This window comes from Protopterus annectens, chromosome 5.part0, assembly GCF_019279795.1.
Source record: "Protopterus annectens isolate FY-2018-M chromosome 5.part0, PAN1.0, whole genome shotgun sequence".
Classification (NCBI taxonomy): Eukaryota; Metazoa; Chordata; order Ceratodontiformes; family Protopteridae; genus Protopterus; species Protopterus annectens.
Window position 1 is genome coordinate 1,371,583,777 of NC_056735.1, and position 23,185 is coordinate 1,371,606,961.

The following is a 23,185-nucleotide window of genomic DNA, read 5'->3' on the forward strand; positions in this document are numbered from 1 at the left end:
GGGGTTGCAAAGGCTGTTTGCTTCACTTTTTCTTTTTGTGGCTGGAAGAAGGACCAACTGTGTGAAAGGTAGTTTATTTCATGGTCAAGCTAAAAATGATGCCTCTTTCCTATGGAAAACAAACAGTATAAGCCAGTAAAAATTGAAATTCATTAAAAGCCACTTTTTTCTCACAAAATTCAGTAAAAAGCCCTATTAACACTTTACCAGTCTTACAAAGTAAAAAAATACAACTTCTCCAAAGAAAAATGGTTTTCAACTACTTTAAACAATGTTTAAACTGCCAGGAAAAAGTGTGCTCCCATTTAAAAGTACACATAAATCTATTGAAAGTACATTAAGATAAACTCTTAGCTTAAAAATAGATTTCTTAGCAATGACTATATTAAAATAATAGATTTTAAACGTGGAAGGATTTTCCCCACATGGAACTTATCTGTCCAACAAACGAACAGCACAAGCTGACAGTTAATTGTCGACGGTCTGCAGAAGAGTGCTCTCTTAAATGCCAGGAAAGCTCTGAAGGGCTTGGTTACCAAACCTGTCTTTTTAGTCAACTCAGCTTGAGCTGACAAACAGTTTGGGAGCATGGATGGTTCATAAGTTAGCATTAGGCTAACAGCCCTGCTGGGCCATTTTAAGCCTAGCCAATTACCCTATGTGAGAATCAAACCCTGTACCTTGTAACTGTAAGGTAAACACCTTAACCATTATGCCAACCTTGCAATGCCCTGGAAGCTAGCCATTTATTATATCTTTGGCAGTATATAACCCACACAACTAAGACTACTGCAGCAGTGATCAATATGATAAACATCTTCAAATACTCACTGGCAAAAAATACATAATGAACATTTCCACCTCTGGAAATCTAAGCAAAGGAAGCTATGGGTAAAGGACGTGAGACAGATTACAACATCCAGAAGACATTTCCCTCTAATTATCCAAATTAATATAAAGTATAAGTAGACATGAGTTAAAAATCCTTAGAAATTACTGTCACAAATTCAACACCATGTGAAAGTACAGTTGTGTACACCTACCATAAATGTAGATGTTAGAGTGTCTTCACTGTTGCAGTCATGACTGTAGGGTTCTCCCCTGCCGGCAGGCAGTCCTCGGTCGGCCAGAATCCCAAAGTCTGGGTCCGGCATCTGCTGTTCATCCATGCTCCCTGACGTCAGAGCGCCAGGAGTACAAAGCTGACAGCCGATGCCATCTTCTCCAGTTTTTCTTGCCCCAGATGTCATGAAAAAGGTCCCATAACCTTTGCAAATACACCTCAGAAGAATGGTGAAAAAAGGAAATACACAAAAGTAAAAATTAGAGGGGACAGGAGGGAGGGAAACCCAGACTGCAACAGTGAAGACACTCTAACATCTATATTTATGGTAGGTGTACACAACTGTACTATGTTCATCGTGTTTCACTGTTGCAGTCATGACTGTAGGGTAGAATCCCAAAGCTGAAGGAAAGGGAGGTGGTCATAAAGAGGAAGGGGTGGCTAAAAGGCCCTGCAAGACTGCAGAGGCAAAGCCTGCCCTAGACTTAGAGTAGAGAGGTAGACTGTAGTGCTTAGAAAAAGTATGCACTGAACTCCAAGTTTCAGCTTCCAAAATGTCCTTGGTAGGAACTCCCCTGAGGAAGGCCGCAGAAGTGGCAGCAGCTCTAGTGGAATGAGTCCGTATACTCCCTGGGATTTGCTTTCCATGGTGAGAATAACAAAATCTGATTCCATGAGCAATCCATTTAGAAATGGTCTGTTTTGAAAAGGCTTTACCTTGGGAACTTGAAGCACAAGAAACAAACAATTGTTCTGATTTTCTGATGTCCTTGGTTCTGTTCAGGTAAAAACGTAGTTGTCTGTGTACATCCAAGGAATGTAAGATCCTTTCCCCTTTATTTTGAGTAGTGGGGAAAAAGGTTGGCAAGTGGATAGTTTGATTTAAAGCCATTTTGGAAACCACCTTAGGCATGAAGGTAGGATTAGTCCTCAAAGATACCCTTGTCTTGATGAAAAATAATATAAGGTTCCACAGCCATAAGAGCTTGTAACTCTGAAACTCTCCTGGCAGAGGTTAAGGCTAACAGGATAGCTGTCTTCCAAGATAAAAACTTGATGTCAGAAGAGGCAGCAGGCTCAAAAGGAGGCAAGGTTAGTTTTTCCAAAACATAGTTGAGATCACAAGCAGGAATGGGAGGAGATCTAGGAGGTCTTAAGTTCTTAGCTCCTCTGAGAAACTGTCTCATGAGCTGGTGGGAAAAGATGGGAGGGTCTGTATTATAATGAGCAGAAATAGCAGAGGCATGTATCTTAATGGAAGAGAAAGAGAGACCCTTATGTAAGAGATCTGTCAAGTAAAGTAAAATTAAATTAATGTTAGGAAGAAGAGGATCAGAATCCTGAGCCTGCATCCAGGAACAAAATCTTTTCCATTTTCCTGCATAAGATTTTCTAGTGCTAGGACTTCTGGCTTCTAAAATGACATTCATAACCTGCTTGGGCAGTAAAGAAGAAATCAAAGGCCCCAGATTAACCAGGCCGCCAGGCTGAGAGTTCTGACATGAGAGTGTAGAACCTGACCCTGATGTTGGGACAGAAGGTTTGGAGACTGAGGTAAAACCCAAGGGGGCTCCAAGGCATAGGTTTTTTACAGTTGGATACCAAAACTGCCGAGGCCAATTTGGAGCCATCAAGATTATCATCTTGGGCTTGTCCTGTTTTATCTTCAATAAAACCCGTGGAAGAAGAGGAAGAGGCGGAAAGGCATATCCCGAGAGGTTCCTCCAACTGAATGACAGGGCGTCCACTCTCCAAGCTTCTCTGTGGAAAGTCCTGGTGCAAAAATTCTGTAGTTGATGATTGAGAGGGGATGCAAAGAGGTCTATGAGAGGACATCCCCAGACTGCTGTTATCATCCTGAATATTTTGGTGTCCAGCATCCACTCGTGTGGATCCGAAAGGTTTCTGCTCAGACTGTCTGCCAGGAAATTTTGTTTCCCTGGTAGAAACTGAGCTTGAAGATCCAGATTGCAAGCTAGAGCTGTGTTCCATAGATCCATGTCTAGTCTACAAAGGGGGTAGGAATGAGATCCCCCTTGCTTGTTTATGTACCACATAACTGTGGTGTTGTCTGTCCGTATTAGCAGTTGTCCTGGTTGTACAAGATTCCTGAAGGCCAACAGAGCTTTCTGAACGGCTAACATTTCCTTTAAATTGATATGCAGGTGCTTCTGATCCTTTGTCCAAAGGCCCTGCAAACAATTGCCCTGAAAATGGGCTCCCCAAGTATAATCCGAGGCGTCCGTGGTTAGAATCTGAGTGGCACGAGGCAGACGGAAGGGTTTCCCTTTGCTTAGAGCACATGCCCTGGACCACCAAAGAAATTCCTTTTGAAGGCAAGGAAGGACGGAGATCAGTATATGTCTAAACTGTGGCAATGCTGAGACCATACACTTTTTAGGTACCATTGTATTTTCCTCATGTGTAGTCTTGCATATGGTATGAGAAGGATGCAGGAGGCCATGTAACCCAAAGCCTGCAGGAATTTCCTTGACGATAGTTGAGTTAGAGTTGCCAATGTTCTGAAAGTTGAAGCCAGCTGTAATTGTTTTTCGGATGTCAGAAATGCCATCTGGGTTGTGGTGTTTAGAAGTGCACCCAAAAAAGTTATCTGTTGTGATGGTGTCAAATTTGACTTTTTTATGTTTACAGAGAATCCCAGGAACTTGAGGAGGTTCTGTACAAATTCTAGATGCTGGAGTAAGACATCCTTGCTGTCTGCCTGAATTAGACAATCATCCAGATAAGGGTAAATTTGAATGCCCTTGAGTCTGCAGTAAGCTACTACTGGAGCCAGGCATTTGGTGAAGACCCTGGGCGCAGTAGACAATCCAAAGGGCAGAGCAGAGAATTGAAAGTGCCTCGATCCGGCCTTGAACCTGAGGTATTTTCTGCGATCCTGCCTGATGGGAATGTATAAATATGCCTCCTTTAAATCCAAAGTTACCATCCATGCATCTTTGGACAGCATTGGAAGTAGCTGCTGTAGAGTAAGCATCTTGAATTTTGGAATCTCTAGAAAGGTGTTCAAGACCGACAGATCCAGAATGGGTCGCCATGAGTTTTGCTTCCTTGGGACTAGAAAGAGCCTCGAGTAAAAACCTTTTCCCATCTCTGAAAGAGGAACCAGTTCTATGGCATTCATAGCCAAAAGAGCTTCCACCTGGTTTAAGGCCTCCGTCCATTGATGTTTTGGAAGGTCTGGCCATCCATTTGGCATTGGCAAGGTATGAAAATGGAATTTGTAACCTCTTAAAAACCACATCCAAAACCCACTTGTCTTGGGTTATTTGAGTCCAATTTTGATAAAAAAGAGAGTTTTTTTCCTCCGAGAGGGGCTTCCAGGCAAGAAGTTCCTGTAGCCCAACAGAGGGAGTCATTGAGTTTGTTTCCTTTGAGATTGTGACCTGTCCTCTCCTCCCCTAGGGGTGGAAGCAGTCCACTGTCTTGGTCTATAAGCAGCTTGTGTTTGAGGCCTCCCTCTGGAGCGTCTATGTCTACCCCTCTGAGGCCTGTCTGAAGTGGGAAAGGACCAATTTTTTGAAGGCCAATTCCTGCTAAATCTAGGTGGCTGTACTTGTAAGAAATCTTTAACTATTTGCATGGATTTCGCCTTATCCTCCATCTTTTTAATCACCTCTTCAGCTTTTGATCCAAACAAAACATTATGCTGAACAGGAGCATCCAATAATTTAGCCTTTACTTGTTCAGGTAAATTTTGTTCCTTTAGCCATGCATGCCTTCTAATGACTGTGCCAGAGGCGCAGCCCTACAAGAAGCCTCCAAGGCATCAAATCCACAGTGTAAACCATGCTTCCCAACCTGTTCAGTGGCATGCAATAAGTCATGTAATTCCTTATCATCTGCACAGGCAGAAATGGAAGTAAGCTTTTGTTTTAAGACAGACAAGAGAAATTGCTGGTATTTAAACATATGAAACTGACAGTTTAAAGCCCTAATGGACAAAGTAGCAGAAGTGTACACCTTTTTGCCCCATCTTTCTAAGGATCGAGAATCCTTTTCAGTAGGAATGGGATTTTTGGCAGAAGCGCCCTTAACTCCCTTAGGACCCTGAGAAATGGTTTCAGGGTAAGCAGAAGGGTTCTTGTATAAAAACTGATGGGAATCAGGAACCCTGTAATATCTATCAGGCTTAATAGGAGCAGGAGGAAAAGAGTCAGGGGTTAAGTTAGCCTCCGAAAAGTCATCATCCACAATATCCAAAACAGGAGGAATAGCCAGGGGTCTATGTTGGGGAAGAAGAAGAAAATCCCTCAGTCTTTTCTTGGATTCTGAATACTCCTGTCCTTCCCAGTGGAAATGTTCCCTCATTTCATGCAAAGTTTCCCCAAAAGAGAAATCCTCAGGGGGAGAAGCTGAAGGAATAGATTCTTCAGCATCAGAATCCTCATAAGGAGGGAAAGAATATTCCTGATCAGAAGAAGAAACTGAGGAAACAGAAGCCTGATCAGAGGAATCATAATAAACATCCTGGCCTTGGCCTTTTGTCTGGAGGAGGATGAGAACCCCTAATCATAGTAAGTAAATCCTCCGCCATCTTGAATAACTGTTTCTGTGACTTAGGAGCCGGTTCAGAAGAGGCCTGTGTTGAAGTCTTTGATTTAGAAGGAGTCTTTGCCTTTGCCTTTACTAATAGCTGAGTAGGCCTGAAAACCCCTTCGGAAGCCAGTACCTGCACAGCAGCTCCGGACCCATCCGAAGGAGCATTGTCTGAAGGTCCAGCAACAGAAATATTTAAAGGCCTGGTTGGCTCCTCATGAGAGTCCGTTTCGGCCGTCGGTTCTGAAATGGCCGACGACAGGAGCTGCAAAAGCGCCTCACTGACGACGGCCGAACCTGAAGTTGGCTCCGCTTGTGCGCTATCATCAGATTTGGACCTCGGAGGCCTGTCTTTATCCTTGCGACGTTTGTGAACTCCAGTAGCCAGGACCGTATCCGACGACATTTTGTAGTTAAAGCGCCTACCGAAGTAATGAAAAGCAAAATCGTACCTTCACTTAATTGTATGTTGATTGAATCTAGCACAAAACCGACAACTAGCTACATCGTGGTCAGGGCCTAAGCAAGAAATACAGTAAGAATGAAAATCCTTATGAGGTATTTGCTTCCCACATGAAATGCAATTATTAACTTTTTCTGACATCGGAGTGGAGCAAGAAAAAAGTTTCCCCAACGGGGTACTTAGCTTTGAGTGGAGAAGAAAGTCTTCGGACCGAAGAATATCAGAAACATTCGTCAGGAGTCAGCCGACCGGCACTTGCGAACTGCTATCACCGCATGGCAAGAAAGACTGGGGAAGATGGCGTTGGCTGTCAACTTTGTACTCCTGGCGCTCTGACGTCAGGGAGCATGGATGAACAGCTGACGCCGGACCCAGACTTTGGGATTCTGGCTGACCGAGGACTGCCTGCCGGCAGTGGAGAACCCTACAGTCATGACTGCAACAGTGAAACACTATGAACATCAGCCGGTTATTGATGAATGAAGGATAGTCTCCTGTTACAATGCAAGGGTGAGGTTGTCTGAACAGTTCTAACAGTTTCAATACCAGTCTTTGCAAATACTGCTGGATAGGTAGTAATCTGTTAAGGGTTGAGAACTATTTGTTAACTATAACAGAAGACATCCTCTGAACTTTACCTTGAGGAAATACTCATTTTAGGCTGTTTTAAATGTAATCTTCTTTTTCATTTACTACTTCTGGTGTATTACTATCAGCACTATTTACTTGACATTTCTATTAAGAAACACATTTTTCATTTTGAATTACATCTCCCACAAGATATTTTTTTCTGGAATGAAAATGGACAGTATGATTAGGAGAAAGGTCAAGAACTTTCTCGTGAAATGTTCAAAGCTGCATGATGATTAGAAACGCCCACATTATTAGAACAAATACAAATACTGTATTCAGTGACATGGTATTCCTTCGCCAAGGGGAAAAAATAAGTTCTCTCTCCACAAACCCTTGCAAAACAGCCCTGGACCTGGAAATGCCATTTAACATAGTGTTTTGTGAAGGTATGTACAGAAGACCAGGTAGCTGCTTCCAGAATAGAACAGGTGTCTAACCCCTTAAAAAAGGCACCAGAGGAAGACACAGCTCTGGTGGAATGTGCTCTAACAGGTAAGGGGAGATTCTACCCATGAGACACACAACAAAAGAAAATGGTTTTGGAAATCCAGGTGGAAACAGTCTGCTTGGAAACAGGCTTTGTCAGGATCCTTGGGTGATAGAAGACAAAAAGGCGGTCAGATTTTCTAAATGGTTTGCTTTTATCAAAGTAATACTCAAGTTGCCTGTGCACATCTAAAGTATGTAGAATTCTCTCACTAGAAGACTGAGGAGAAGGGAAAAATGTAGGAAGACTGATGAACTGAGTGACAACTCACTTACCACCTTGGGCATAAAGGAGGGATTAGTGTGTAAAGATACCCTATATCCCTGTGGAAAACCATGAAGAGAGAAGAAAACATCACAGCCTGTGAATCAAAAACCCTTCTAGCAGAGGTTATGGCCACGAGAAGAACCGTTTTCCAAGTGAAGTATTGCTGAGACGAACTTGCTGCCTCAAATGGGGCCAGGGTAAGTTTCTCTAAGACAAAGTTAAGATCCCAAGGAGGAGGAGGAACTGGTTTCCTTGGTGGTCCAGCCTGGAAGCTAAAGGGGGAGGGCACAGGAAGACATGCTGAGATGGCAGAAAGATGAGCTTTTACTGAAGAGTATGACAGTCCACTCTTCAACAATTCACACAGATAGGACAGAACCACTGGAACGTCCACCAATAGTGGTTGCAAATCCTTTGAAAGACACCAAGTAGAAAACCTTTTCCATTTGGAAACATAGGATTTCCTAGTAGTGGGTTTTCTATCCTCCTGCAGAACATGTAGCACATCCTCAGAGAAAAGGTGTCTGAAGGGAATCAAAACACTAGCACCCACAGAGTCAGTTGTTGAGCGGACATCTGTGGGTGTATTAGAGTTCCCTTGTCCTGTGTGAGTAGGTCCATTCTGTGGGGTAACTTGTGGTGATTACCCTTGGCTAAATGCAGAAGGAGGGGGAACCAGTGCTGTCTTGGCCAAAAGGTAGTTACTAGCAAGATTTTTTGCTGCTCCTGTTGGATCTTCAATAGGGGCTTTTGGAGAAGTGGGAAGGGGGGATGCCTAAAGAAACATCCCCTTTCAAGAGAAAGACAAGGGCATCAACCTTCCATGCCAGGGGACTCTGGCACAAAACTTGGGAAGTTGTCTGTTCATGGGGGAAGTGAAAAGATCTCCCTGAAGTGTACCTCATCGATGGACCATGTCCAGAAACACATCCCTATATAACATCCATTTGTGGGACTGAGTCATGGACGTGCTCAGTGTGTCTGCCACAACATTTTGGGTTGAGGGTATCTAAACCGCTTGGAGGGTGAGTTGACTCTGGGAAGCTAACTCCCACACCTGGAGAGCCGGTCTGCACAGGAGATGGGACTTTGTCCATCCCTGTTTCTTGACAAACCAGAGCACTGTGGTATCGTCTGTAAACCATCTTAAGGCCCCTGGAAGAAGAAGGGGTTTGAAGATTTGCAGAATGAAAATCAGGGTTCTGATCTCCTTTATATTGATGTTCTCCTTTGTCTGAGTGGAAGACCACACATCTCTGACCCTCCATGAGGCTATGGTTGCTCTCCATCCCGGGTCTGAAGCATCCGTGTACAGCTCCTGAGTGGGAAGAGGTGGCTGCAAGGGTAAGTCTGGATTCCTTGAAACCTGTTGAATCCACCAGTGTAACTCCTTTTTTCACGTAAGGTAGAAGGGGATTAAACTCTAGAGCATGGGAATGTTGTACCCATACTGTTCTCAGGAACCAGGGGAAATTCCTCTTGTGTAACTTGGCTAGTGGTAGCATGGGAACAGTGGATGCCATGAAAACCAGGAGGTGAAGAAACTCCCTGGCAGTGAGGGATTACAAGTGCAAGAGAGCCTGGAAGTGAAACAGGATCTCTTCTGGTGGTAAAAAGCCAGCATCCTATCTGACTGGATCCTGCATTCAAGGAAAATGTGGTCTTGGGAAGGAACCACAGTAGATATTTGCTAGTTGATAGTAAATCATAGACCCTCCAACAGTGACACTGTATAGAAGAGATTCTTCTGAAGGGTGTCTGGAGTCTGAGCCTGGAGAAGACAGTCAAGGTATGGAAGGATTTGTATGCCCCTTTAGCCTGCAGAAGGCTAAGACAGGAGCCAAGTATTTTGTGAAAATCCTCTGGGCCATAGACAATCCAAAGGGCAAGGCACAGAACTGAAAATGTGAGGAAACAATAGCAAAGTGAAGATACTTCCTGAACAGAGGATGAAAGGGAATACGAAGACAGGCATCTTTGATGTCCACAGATATTATAAAGGCCTGAGGAAGGATGAAAGGAAGAAGAGTGGGTATAATTAACATTGAAAGGTGAGAACCTTCAGGAAAGTGTTTAGATGGGATAGGTTGAGAATGGGTCTCCAAGGACCATCATTTATGGGGAGCAGGAACATCCTGGAGTAGAACCCTTTTCCAACTTGGGAAGGTGGCACCTCCTGAATGGTTCCTTGAGAAAGAAGAGTGTAAATGACTTGGGGAAAGAGTTTCAGTTGTGCCCTTGGATGTTGTGGAATACCTCTGAAGGAAGGAGGAGTCTTCCACACCATAACAGCATCCTTGAAGGATGACGGATAGGACCTAAGAGTGCTGAGTTATGTGTTTCCAAGGAGAGACAGACAGAGAGAGAGAGAGAGAGAGAGAGAGGGAGAGGTAAAGGGAAAGAGGAGTTTGGGTGCCAGGGGGCAGGTAGTCACAGACTATGTGGCTTTGCCTAATAGGGCTGTTTCTGAGTAGGAGTTGAGGAGGTAGACTAACAGGAAAATTGTTTCCTAGCATCTCTTTTGTCTTTTAAAGACTGGGGCCTGGAAGACTTCCTTACCAAAGGGGTCTACGTAGGATAGTTCCTCTGAAACCTAGGCATCGGAGAAAGAAAAAATATGCTTCAGGTCTTGCAGCGCTTTGTCCTTCTCCTGTAAAGACTTACGAGTTCTGATGCAGAGGTAACAAATAATGCCTCATTGTCCAGGGGACATTCATGATTTTTGCCTTATGTCAACAGGCAAAGGTTGGAGTCTGAGCCAGGAATATCTCCTGAGAACCGAACCAGATGCAGCCGCTCAAGCTGATGCCTCCACAGCATCATAGCTACACTTTATGGAATGCTGTGTAACCTGAACAGAGGAGCTGAGGATGGAGGACAGCTTAGCCTTAGTGGGAGAGTCAAGAAGCTCAGAAAGTAGTTTACCAGCATCCGAGAGGAGAACCAAGGAATATTTGACCATATAGGTCTGGCAATTAATGGCTCTGAATGCCAGTGTAGCTGATATATAAACTTTCTTATCTAGCCTCTCCATAACTTTACTCTCCTTATCTGAAGGGAGCAGGTAAGTGGAAGGCAGCATCTTGGAGGCCTTGTCAGCAGATACTGAAATGATTGCGGGGTCTGCAGAGGGACATTTGAACAGAAATTTGGAATCCTCTGGCACTTCATAAAACCTGTCTGGTCTTTTGGGGGCAGGAGTTTGAGAGTCAGATTACTTAGAAACTGCACCAAAAGCATCCAGGAAGGTGGGTAAAACAGGGGTATGGGCTGATGGAGAAAGGGAACCCATCTGCAACTGGTCAAAATTCCTTTTTCGGATGGCTGACACCTGGAAACAATCCCATTTGAAAAGCTCCCTCATTTTAAGAATTGTTTCCCCAAAGGAGATATCCTCTCCAGGGGAAATGATTATTCTTCTGGGGAAGCATATCTCAAAGGAGAAGAAATATGGGCTAAATAAGCCAAAGACTCGGACCCAGAAGAATCCTCTTCATCTGAAGAAAGCTCCTCAGAAGTCTTTCTTTGTGCTGTAGAGGGTGGAAAGGAAGGAGAAGGGAGAGAGAGAGGGAGACTGTCTCAGGGCCATAAAGGCATTGAACAGCCTTGGGGAAAAAAGCCCGCCAATCCTCTGGTTGTTCTTGAGGGGCAGGGCAAGAATGTTTAGTTTTAAGTTTTTTCTTTTGTGGAACATCCATTCAGTGGAAAACGGATGGGCCAGACATCGGCTTACACTCCCACAATATTGGTAGGGACATTTTCTCACTTCAGTCACGATGAGCCAAGGTTCCCCCCTTACGTCCCGGACAGACACATGCGTATCCACAGAGGACGTGCTGGTAATGTCCTTCACAGCCTCCACACTGGTACCTAAAGGAGTGCCTACCAACTCTGGAATGGTCTGCAGGCCAACACTGGTCTCAGGAGAGACATCTGGACCTGAGGGAGCAGCAAGTAAATCAGGCCTAGATTTCTTGTCCTTCTTAGTTAGTGGCTCTCATGAAGGGCGCGATATACTTTCCATATTGTAAGTGAGATGTTTAAGGTGCTGATTTTCTAAGTATAAACTGAGAGAAGCTAACCGGCTATGTATGGTCTTGGGAACAAAGGCTTTGCAAATAGAGAAGTAGTACGGTCGTGGTCAGGGCCTAGGCAAAATAGACAAAGGTCATCAATGTCCTTATGTGGAATCTGCCTTCCACACTGCCACTTGACTTGCCCTTCCTAGCTGACATGTAACCTCAAAGAAAGCACAGTAGCAAAATGGTAATGAAAAAACCCCAACAGGACAATTACCTCAACAGGATTCACAACTTGTCTTACAAACGATGACCGGAGAAGATGATCTGACAGGTGGTAGAAATATTCTGAGGATTGGTACATGCTGATGTCTGCTTTATACCCAATGTCATTTTATTATAGATATAGGATCTGTTTTCTGTGTAACGTCGCACATACCGTACAGTAGCAATACACTTTTGTATACTGGCTGGACGTACGAGTCAGCTGGTGGTGGACTCCCTCATGTTATGAATACAGCAACATATGAACAGGACATCAAAGCATAGAAAACACCATTTCAAGGAAACCATAAAGCGCTAAAACTGTTAACTCTGATAAGCAGTTAAACTAAATAAACTCCAAAAACAAATTCTGTCAAACTGGTTAGCAACAAAAGTATAAAGCCCTGACAAGATCAGCAAAAATTCAGCGACTTGCTTTAGCTTTTAACTCTGTGACAGAACTATAGACTGAAGAGGACTTGAAAAATAAAACCAAGAGTTTTAAAATGAACTGTCTTGTGCTTCACGTAGAATGATCAAATTCATAACACAGAGGGAGGCAGAAAGAATCAAGTGAAGGGGCATATGCTTTCACTCTGTCACTGGGTGATTACATCACAGGAAATATCAAACAGAAATAAAACAAAAGTTATGAAACTGATCTCAGGTTTCTTTTAACCATCACTTTTTGCTGCAGCTTCCTTGCATCCAGTTAAACCATAATGTACTGCCATTTCTAGCACACCTAAAACAAGAGTACATTGGAAAATCACATTCTGTACATTTTTCAATTACTTTATATAGACTGCAAACAGTGCTGTGGAACACGCAGAGAAATTAAACATATCGATTCACTCAAAGGATACAAAGCAGAAACAAATACAAAAATAAACAACCAGCTTTAGAAGCAGAAAAAAGGGGGTAGGACTGCATGGCATCAGTAAACAGACCAAATGTAAGCTCTAAGAAACACTGTTAAAGTAATGACTTTCACTTGCGCCCTAAACTGATACCAATATGTGTTAGTCTTAACACGGATATATATTAGTTGTATTACTTCTATGAAAGTGCCACAAGAATTAAAAGTACATTACCACCAAATATTTCATGACTAGGCATCCCAGCTGTGTAAAGGACTGTATCAGAGGAGACAACAGGCAGAGGAACAGCATCAACAGGTTTTGTGAGGAAAGGATTTAGATTTGGAATGACACCATCAACAGCATCGACAGAAGAGAAAGGCACTAGACAAACCAAATGAAGTGCATGACAGAAATAAAGAATACTTTATTAGACATGCAGAATGCAACACAACAGCAGATTTTACAAAAATCAGTAAACATCTAGGAGAAAAACTCAGCTGTAATGATGGAAAACACATGGGATAAGAAGAGAATAGTGCCATTCATCAATATATTTCAGGAGTTTTAAATTCATATTCTTTACTTTCACCTGGTGCTGGCTTATGTGTAATATCCAAAAGATTTAACAATATCACATGCATCTTTCACATTCCAAGTAGCCTGAAATGAATAAAACCTAACTAGAATAACTTTCAAATATTTTTCATTCCCTTACTGTTCTTCCCCACTGAACAAAACTGCTCTTGGGATCACCAAGATCCATCCAATATCCTGTTTCCCATTCAGCCAGCAATACTCTTGACCCATAATGTGTGGTCAGAGCAAAGTGAAGTTAAGTTTCAGATGACCATTACCTAGTCTCCCAATTATCCTCTTTTCTCACAGCTGTTCCTTCAATGAACTGGGACAGGGCTTTCTATGGGTCCATTAACCACCAGCAATGTTAGGTTAACAGATACAAGTTACTGAGTAAAAATGAAAAAAAAAAAAAAATCAGGCTAACCATTATCTCTGCTAGTATTAACTTCTTAAAAAATACTGAAGATGAAATGCATTCTTTACTACATATTCTGCAACTGAAATAAATTCCTCTCTCAAAAATACAATGAAATGCAGATTTAAGTTTTAAATATTCTTGCAATTATGCTAACCATTTAGCTCCACCTTTGTTCAAACCTCACGGCAGATTAATTAAATTAATGAAACACCTAAATTAAGAAAAATAAGTGAAAATTAAACAACTGGCTTCTGTGCAGCAAGCCCCGTTTGGACAGCACTCCTACCTTCCTCAAAAGCTAGGTCCATACCACACTACTTCTGAGACTCGGCTGCATCTGCAGTGAGTGATGTAAGCATCCTGCTACTGTCTAGTGCTTTCAAAAATGTACAGGTCTGGCATGTTAACTCTTCCTACTTTTCCAACACATTAGTCTGGACCTTCTTAGTCTGAAGGAAAAGCCAATACATTTCCTATGGCAGCAAAATACACATCAGTACAGACCTGTGTGTGTATCTATCTGAGCAAGTGAGCTGCTCACAAGAAATGTTTCAGATATGACCAGAGGTAGAAGACACAAGAAACTGCACAAAAGATGCATTAAAAGGTACATAAAAATCAAGAGAGATTACAATGACTTACTAAACATAGCTGATTAATCTGGTCGCATACAGTTTAATGTTTTACAGTACTCAAATCATCAACGGATGATATTACAATCTGATAACAAAGAGGACACGTTGTAACTCAACTGATGGTTGTCATAAGACATCACTAACACTTCTGTTTCTATTACAGCACCACCAAAAATGAGTTCTTGTTTTAACGGTTTCCTTGTCATCGCAGGTGCACAACTGTGCAGCTGGTATATGTAAATGGGGATACGACTTCCTAAAAATGATTTTTTTTTTCCTGAATGAAGCTATAAATGGCTGTGTCCATCAGGATGTCACTTTCCACACATTATCTGACCTTTCATAATGAATCCTTTCCTTACAGAAATGATTACATAACTATTAAGTAATGACAGACACACTTAATTGCTTCCACATCCTTAGTAAGAGTAGACCTGAACAACTGTAATTTACATTCATTCCAGGTGTTATCTGGAAGCAAGCTCCCCTCTGCCAGACATCTGAAAGCAAGCTCCCCTCAGCCAGACCCATACTGAAGAAGGCCTTCTTACCTATCACTAATCAAAACGAGGGTCTCTTTAGGGTCAAGTAGTTGCTGTTCTTGAGCTCTAAGTAGGCAGTAATTATGTTGGGAAGTATTAAGGCTGCCTTTTCAGTTAACGTCATCTAGTCCTTCTACAGAGTGTAGAAGTTGAAAGTCTCTACACTATAAAAGAAAAACATATTGTCCAATCTGTTTTATAGGAGTCCATTATTATCATGAGAGAGACTTGGGAGTGCATATTCTAACGTGGATATTATAGGTTCATAGGTTTATACTAGGCTATCTGCCCTAAGGCATTTATAAGCCTAGCCCAAATTTTTGTGGCTTACGCCACCCCTTATATGAAAAAATACTGTGCCCATTAGTTTGTTGTGCCTCTGTCCAGCAGTGACAGAGAGATGATTCCCGGGATAAACCTATTAGCATAAACATGTCTAGAGCTTTCCTGGCATCTTCAGAAATAAGCTTACATATTTGATAACACAATGCTACCCAATTAGCTGATTCTTTCAGATTCAATAAGTTATTAAAAATTAGTGAAGTGGTCAAGAAGGCTGCAGGTTTCTATCTCCTAAATGGGTTTACTGTTTATGATTTTTAGTTGGTCTTAAGTTTGCTGCTATGAAACCAATGAGAAAATTTATGAAATTCTGATTAGTGAGCCTTCTGAATGTACACAATACTTTGTACCACTTTAAAAAGGATTAAGTAATCAGCATGCAGAGCTACCATTAACCCCTTATAAGAGGTCATTGACAGACAGTGAGAAATGAAGACCCCTGTATTTCAGCAGCATTTAGTGTACCACTATTGGACAGGCTAGAATTTAATGTGAAATATTCTGTTATCATGATAGTTTCTAAACCACAAAAGGGGTCCATCATCAAAGCCAACTCTCTTAATTTTTTTTTTCAGATCTACAAACAATGCATCAGATAGACACTTAGAAGGCTTGAAGCAATGCATTTGTTTGATGATAGAAGGAGACACAAGACCTGGTTTAGTCTGCCTTTTAAGTGCATTTAAAGACCAACTGTACACCACCCCTACCTTCCAATTTCCATGTTCCCTTTTGCCACCTGTTCTATACCACTATGAATGCCTGCATGGATTCTCATTCTCTTGGGCCACAATCCACTAAATGAAACACAGCAGAAGATTCAAGAAGGAGCTGTTCCACGTAACTGATGCCCTTTGTCCCTCCTCTCTCTGTCAGGAGAACAGATGTCACTTCCCACTGTGTGCTCTGGCCTCTAGCGAGAAAAGTTGTAGCATCTATAGTCTCTGGTCATGTCTTTTCCCCTCTTACCCATGGGCCCTTCTGGCAGCTTTCCTCTTGACACGTTCAGTAGCCTGATGTCCCTTCTCCTCACATGGCCACCATAACTGCATTCATTTCTTGAGATGTGTCCTGACTATGACCCTGAAATAAGATAATTATTATGTCTTTGCTTCAACATCTAGTACCCCAGCAATCTTCTAGTCATAACTCTAGTCTGATGACCCAATCTACTGGATCAGCATTCACAGATCCTTCTGTTCTTCTTCCATCAGCTTTCTCCATGATTTTAACTGCACAAGTGCATTTATATCCACTGAGCCTCAAATGCCACCTTACTGCCCACTTGGCAAGCTTTCTTAATCCTTTCCTCACTCTACCTCCTTCTTCAGTTGCTGTACCTATCAATATCATCAGCAGATAGGCTAATACAGCTCTGTATTCTGTCTGAGACATACAAAACAAATCAAAGAAAGATTGGACCCAGTACTGACCCCCTGGCACTACTTCACAAGAATGCTAATTCATGTCAACATTCTACTCAGACCATGCAACAATATATGTTAAGTTTTAGTTCTACTACATACTTCCTTTACAGGACTGAGTTAGTTAGTCTGGGTAAACATCACCACACCTGCTTCTCCTCATCAAGTTCTCCAGTAGCTCATTTAAAAAAAAATATTCTAGGTCAGTTCAAACTGGTGGCTCCTCCTGGCCATTAACCCAAGTTTGTTACTGCCATGAAAACTGATGGTGTCTAGAAGTACAACCAACTTTCACTTAGGATTCTTTTGTGACCTTTCCTGACATTAAGGAGGCGAGGAAAGGTAAGGGTCAGAATTTAGGATAAGCAATTTGTGGTTAATGAGTAGAAGGAAAGGAGTATTCATCAAATTAAAGTACACTGACCCCTGGACATGTCAACAGAGAAGAAAGAGACAAAACAATAAAGTAATGGGGTAACAGAAAGTACAGTTGTGTACACTTACCATAAATGTAGATGTTCGAGTGTATTCACTGTTGCAGTCATTACATTTGGATTATCTGCTTGCAGTAGCCCTCAGTCGGCCTGATTAACAAAGTCTTGGGTCCTACGTCAGATGCTGTCCCTTCTTCCATGACGTCAGGTCGTCAGGGATATAAAACATGCAGCCAATGCCATTACATCAGTTTTTCTTGCCCCAGATGTCAGGTGTCCCCCTAATGGGAAGCAATTAAATCTATAATTACAAGGATATACCTCCAATAAAAAAGCAAATACATTAAAAAGCTTTTTGAGCATAGTAAGGGAGAGTAGAGGTATAACCAAAAGAAGAAAGGGGGCTGGAAGGAGGGTAACCAGGACTGCAACAGTGAATACACTCGAACATCTACATTTATGGTTAAGTGTACACAATTGTACTATGTTCTTCATGTTTCACTGTTGCAGTCTAGATTCCCAAAGCCAAGGTTGGGAGGAGGAATTTAAATAGAATTAGGACCAGCTAAAAGACCCTGCAAGACTGCAGTGGCAAAGCCAGCTCTGGATTTAGAGAAAATTGGCAAATGATAATGCTTGGTGAAAGTATGTACAGAACTCCAGGTAGCAGCTTCTAGGATGTCCTGGTAGGAACGCCCCTGAGAAAGGCTGTGTAGGTAGATGCGAACCTGTTTGAATGGTGTCTGATACACTGTGGGAGAGGTTTTCCATGGTGCTTATAGCAGAAATGAATGCAGTGGCCTATCCATTTGACATGGTTTGCTTTGAAATAGCTTTCCCCTCTGTCCCTGCAGCAAATGCCACCAGCAGTTCAGATTTCCTTTGAGGTTTAGTCCTGTCCAAGTAAAATCTAAGTTGTCTGTGCACATCTAAGGAGTGCAGTATCCGTTCCCCTTTGTTCTGTGGGTTAGAAAAGAAGGTAGGCAAATGAATGGACTGATTAAGAGCCACACTGGATATCACCTTGGACATTTAGGAGGGATTGGTTCTGAAGGACACCCTGTCTGCATGAAAGATGATGAAAGCCTCCACTGCCATAAAAGCCTGTAAATCAGATACCCTTCTTGCAAAACTGATTGCTAAAAGCAAAGCTGTTTTCCAGGAAAGGAATTTTAAATCTGCAGTAGCAGCTGGCTCGAAAGGAGGAAGAGTGAGTTTCTCCAAGACAAAGTTAAGGTCCCAGGCTGGAGTTGGAGCTCTCCTGGGTGGCCTTAAAATTTTGGCCCCTCTGAGGAACTGCTTGAGCAGTGGGTGAGAGAAGAGGGAAGGCTCTGTGCTGTAATGCGCTGAAATGGCTGAGGCATGAATTTTGATGGAGGAAAAGGACAAGCCCTTATGAAGCATCTCAGTCAAGTACTGCAGAATCTGAGATAAACGGCACTGCTGCACTCATCCCTTGAGACTGATTCCAGGCACAAAATATTTTCCATTTTGCAGCATAAGATTTTCTAGTATCAGGTCTCCTTCCCTCTAAAATGATATCCATCACTGATTTACTGAAGGGTGGTAAAGGAGAGACTAGGTAATTAGCCAGGCTGCTAGGTTCAGGGTTTGCAGCTGAGGGTGCAGAATCTGGTTCTCCTGCTGAGACAACAGGGAAGGAGTCTGAGGCAGGTGCCATGGGGCCAATTGTGACACACTGCACAAGAGGGGGTACCAGTGTTGGTGTGGCCAGTCTGGTGCAATTAAAATCGTCCTTGGCTTGTCCCGTTTGATCTTTAGTAGTACCTTGGAGAGCAGAGGCAGAGGAAGAAAGGCATAAACTGATAGGTTTTTCCAGGTGAAGGATAGAGCATCCACTTTTCAAGCTAGCTTGTGGGGAATCCTTGTACAAAATTTGTCCAATTGATGGTTCTGGGAGGAGGCAAACAGGTCTATATCTGGGCTCCCCCACTTGCTTGTCAACATGTTGAAAATCCTTGGTTGCTGTTTCCACTCATGTGGGTCCATGAGGTTTCTGCTTAGTCCGTCTGCCAGAGTATTCATTTTCCTGGCAGGTATTGAGCTTGTAGATTCATTTGGTAGCTCAAGGCTCTGTTCCACAATGTCATGGCTAGTCTGCAGAGGGGGTAAGAATGTGTACCCCCTGCTTGTTTATGTACCACATGACAGTGGTATTGTCCGTCTTTACCATTGGTTATCCTGGAAGAATGTGGTCCTTGAAGGCTGTCAGAGCATTCTGTACAGCTAACATTTCTTTTTGATTGATATGCAGGTGCATTTGACTTGGGTTCCATTTGCCCTGAATGCACTTCCCTGCCAAGTGAGCCCCCCATGCATAGTCTGATGCGTCTGTTAAGGTTTGAGGGGGTAGGGTGAATGGTAGTACCCTGTTTTGGTGGCAGGCCTCTGCCCACCAAAGGAACTCTAGGCATAGGCAAGGTACAATAGGAATCGTTGCTTCTAGATCCTGTGAATGTTGACACCATAGGCTTTTGAGATACCACTGTAGATTCCTCATATGCAGCCTTGCATATGGAATTAGAAGAATACAGGAGGCCATAAACCCCAAGCCTTGCAGTATTTGCCTTGCAGATAGCAGGGTTTTTGTGGCCACTTGTTTGAAGTAGGTTGTCAAATTAATCAGTTTCTCTGGCGTGAGGAAAGACATCTGGGAAGTTGAATTCAAGCTTGCTCCCAGGAATATAATTTGTTGACAGGGTACCAGATGTGATTTCTTTTCGTTTATGGTGTACCCCAGACAAGTCAGCACCCTTTGAACAAAGGCCAGATGATTTAAAAGTATGTCCTGGCTTTCTGCCTGAATTAGACAATCGTCCAGGTATGGGTACATTTGAATATTTCTTTGCCTGCAAAATGCAATGACTGGAGCAAGGCACTTTGTGAATACCCCGGGTGCAGTAGATAAGCCAAAGGGCAGTGCAGAGAACAGTTAGTTATGTACTCACCATAACGATCAATGTATGTGGTCCATCTCACCTACATTCCTTACTCATGGGTTCGGAGCAGAGAATCGGCTCCGACTCGGCCAAATTTCTCTAGCACGAAGTCTCTAATTGGCTGGGCTAACCCGGTATCCCAAGATGCATCTCGCCCTAGCCCCAAATCTGGTTTGCAATCATACCAATCATAACCCATACTCAATCAACACTGGAAGAAATTCCAGCCAGATAAGGAACAAAATCACTGACCTTGAAGGGTCCACAGAACCAATATTCCTCCAAATCCTCTAAGAAGGGGGCAGGTGGGAGGGTACGTAGGAATGTAGGCAAGATGGACCACATACATCGATCGTTATGGTGAGTACATAACTAACTGATGTTATGTGGTCCGATCTCGCCTACATTCCTTAATGAGTAATAAAAGTGTTGGGAGAGGCCCAAGTGGCCGCAGCACAAATATCATCCAAGGAAAGCCTAGCATGGAAAGCTATTGATGTAGACATAGCCTTGGTAGAAATGAGCCTTGATGGGAAAAGGTAAAGTTCTGCCTGCTGACGAGTAGATGAATGAAATACAATCTTTGATCCATTTAGAAATTGTGCACTTGGAAATAGGACAACCTGCTCTGTTCTCTGAAAAGGACACAAACAGTTGATCAGATTTCCCAACATGCTTAGTCCTGTGTAAATAAAATCTCATTTGTCTGTGCACATCAAACTGATGAAACCTGAACTCTGCTTTATTGGAAAAGTTCGGAAAGAACACTGGTAGCTCAAAAGATTGATGGAGATTGACAGTGGATGACACCTTCGGAAGGAAGGACGGGTTAAGCCTCAGGGAAACTCTGTCCTTATGAAAGATCAAATACGGAGGTTTAATGGACAAAGCTTGAAGTTCTGACACCCTCCTGGTTGATGTAATGGCTATCAGAAAAAATGTCTTCCAAGATAAGAATTTTAAGTCACAAGTGGCAGCCAGTTCAAAGGGTGGTGATGTAATAGCTTGTAGCACAAGGTTCAGGTCCCATGGCAGTACAGGTTCTGAAACAGAGGGACGAAGTAACCAAGCACCTTTCAGAAAGGAGTTACAGAGTTTGTGGCCCATAAGAGAGGGCTCGTAAGATGTGTGAAAATTGGAAATTGCAGCCAACTGTACTTTAATGGTAGCATGCACGAAGCCCTGACGGAACAACATGGCTAAAAAATCTAAGACCGACGGAATTGGGGCTGTGAAGGGGTCCAAACCTTGGACCCAAGGCCAAATAGAGAATCTCCTCCATTTGCTGGAATAAATCTTCCTGGTGGAAGACTTATGAGAAAAAGACAAGATGTGCACCACTTCAGGTGAAAAGGAATGTCGCCTGACTAGCGACGGAAGTGGAGCAGCCAGGCTGTCAACCTGAGAGTTCGCAGGGATGGATGAAGTTGTCCTGATATGTGAATCAGGAGGTCCGGCACTGGTCCAGTGTCCACGGACTGTCCAGTGCGTACCGTTGAAGAAAGGGGAACCATACTTGTCGAGGCCAGTATGGAGCAATAAGGATCATCCTGCTTCCCAAGGATATGGCTTTCTGTATCACTCTTGGTAACAGAGGAAACGGAGGGAAAGCATAGACCAGACCGGGGGGCCAATCGTGAGCTAGACCGTCCCTGGGTGATTCCCCCTGTGAGGGGATCAGAGTGAAGTATTTGCTGCATTTGGCATTGAGGGGGCTGGTGAAGAGATCGCAGCAAGGCTGACCCCACCTTTTGAAGATCTCAGCCGCCAATCGGTTGTTCAGGGACCACTCGTGACGCATCAGAATAGCTCTGCTTAGCCTGTCGCTATCACGGACTTCCCCGGAATGTGCGTTGCCACCAGAAACTGTTGGGAAGACACTGCCCACTGCCACACTCGCATGGCCTCTCTGCAGAGGGGATAAGATTTGGTTCCCCCCTGCTTGTTCAGGTACCACACTACGGACATGTTGTCCGAGTGAATTGCAATTATTCCCAGAGGTAGAGAGTCTTGGAGTGCTTGCAACGCCAGAAACACCGCTCTCATCTCCAGAACATTGATGAGCAAGTGTACCTCGTGATCTTGCCAGGTGCCTTGGACCGTCCTGCCTAGATAATGCCCCCCCCACCTCTTCTGGGAGGCGTCCGTGGCCACTGGAGACATAGGAATCAAGCTCCTTCCTCTGTCCAGATTGGAGGAGCGTAGCCACCAGAGGAGGTCCTGTTTGCATCGCTCCTTGAGAAGTATCAAGTGGGAAAGAGGAAGCTTCTGAAAGGACCACTGAACCGACAGGAGCCACTGTAGGATCCGCATGTGTAACCTGGCCAGAGGTACCAGCATGATGGTGGAGGCCATGGATCCCAAGAGATGAAGAACTAACCTGGCCTGAACTTTTCTGAGGGGCAACAGTGCGTGGATCTGAGACTGCAACACTCTTATCCTGTCTTGTGGCAGAAAAGCACGCATTTGAATAGAGACTAGCTCTGCGCCTATAAAAATAACACGCTGTGAGGGCTGCAAGGCAGACTTTTCCCAGTTCAAAGTAATTCCTAGATGTTGGCAAAGTGAGATGGTCGTCTCCCTGGCTTGAATGAGCAGATGCCTGGTGGGGGCGGTGAGAAGCCAGTCCAGATATGGAAACACCTGGAATCCTAGACGTCTCAGGTGAGCTGTCACCACTGCCAAACACTTGGTAAACACTCTGGGGGCTGTAGTGAGACCAAAGGGCAGGGCACGAAACTGGAAGTGACTGGCCCCTAGCCAGAAGCGTAAATGACTCCTGGATGCCTTCTCCATTTTGATGTGGTAGTAGGCATCCTTGAGATCGATGGAGCACATCCATACTCCTTTCTCCAGCAGTAGAAAAATGGACTGAAGTGTGACCATTCGGAACTTGGACTTCAGAACGTAGCGATTCAGTCCACTGAGATCCAGAATGGGTCTCAGGTCCCCTGCTCTTTTCGGCACCAAAAAGAGTCGTGACTAAGTTCCTGATCCGACATGGTCTGAGGGGACTGGTTGGATGACTCCTTTTTCTAGCAGCTTTGCAACTTCTAGTGCTGCTTGATCCCGTTGACTGGGTGGGACATCCAGGATCCTTCTGACTGGGGGGGGGGGGTGTTGATGCAAAGGGAACAGTGTAACCTCCGGTAACTATTCAAAGCACCCAACAGTCCTGGGTGATGCTTTCCCAGGCTTCCGGATGCAACGAAATTCAGCCCCTGACTGGCTC

General features: G+C 43.6%; 1 protein-coding gene across 1 annotated transcript in view; it reads right to left on the reverse strand.

The window, feature by feature from the left end:
* Nucleotides 1–23,185, reverse strand: part of PICALM (phosphatidylinositol binding clathrin assembly protein) — a 1,485,257-nt gene that overhangs the window by 972,415 nt on the left and 489,657 nt on the right. Inside the window, exon 6 of the mRNA XM_044072003.1 lies at nt 12,851–13,000. Coding sequence (XP_043927938.1) covers nt 12,851–13,000 — 150 coding nt within the window. The remainder of the gene's footprint in view (nt 1–12,850; nt 13,001–23,185) is intronic.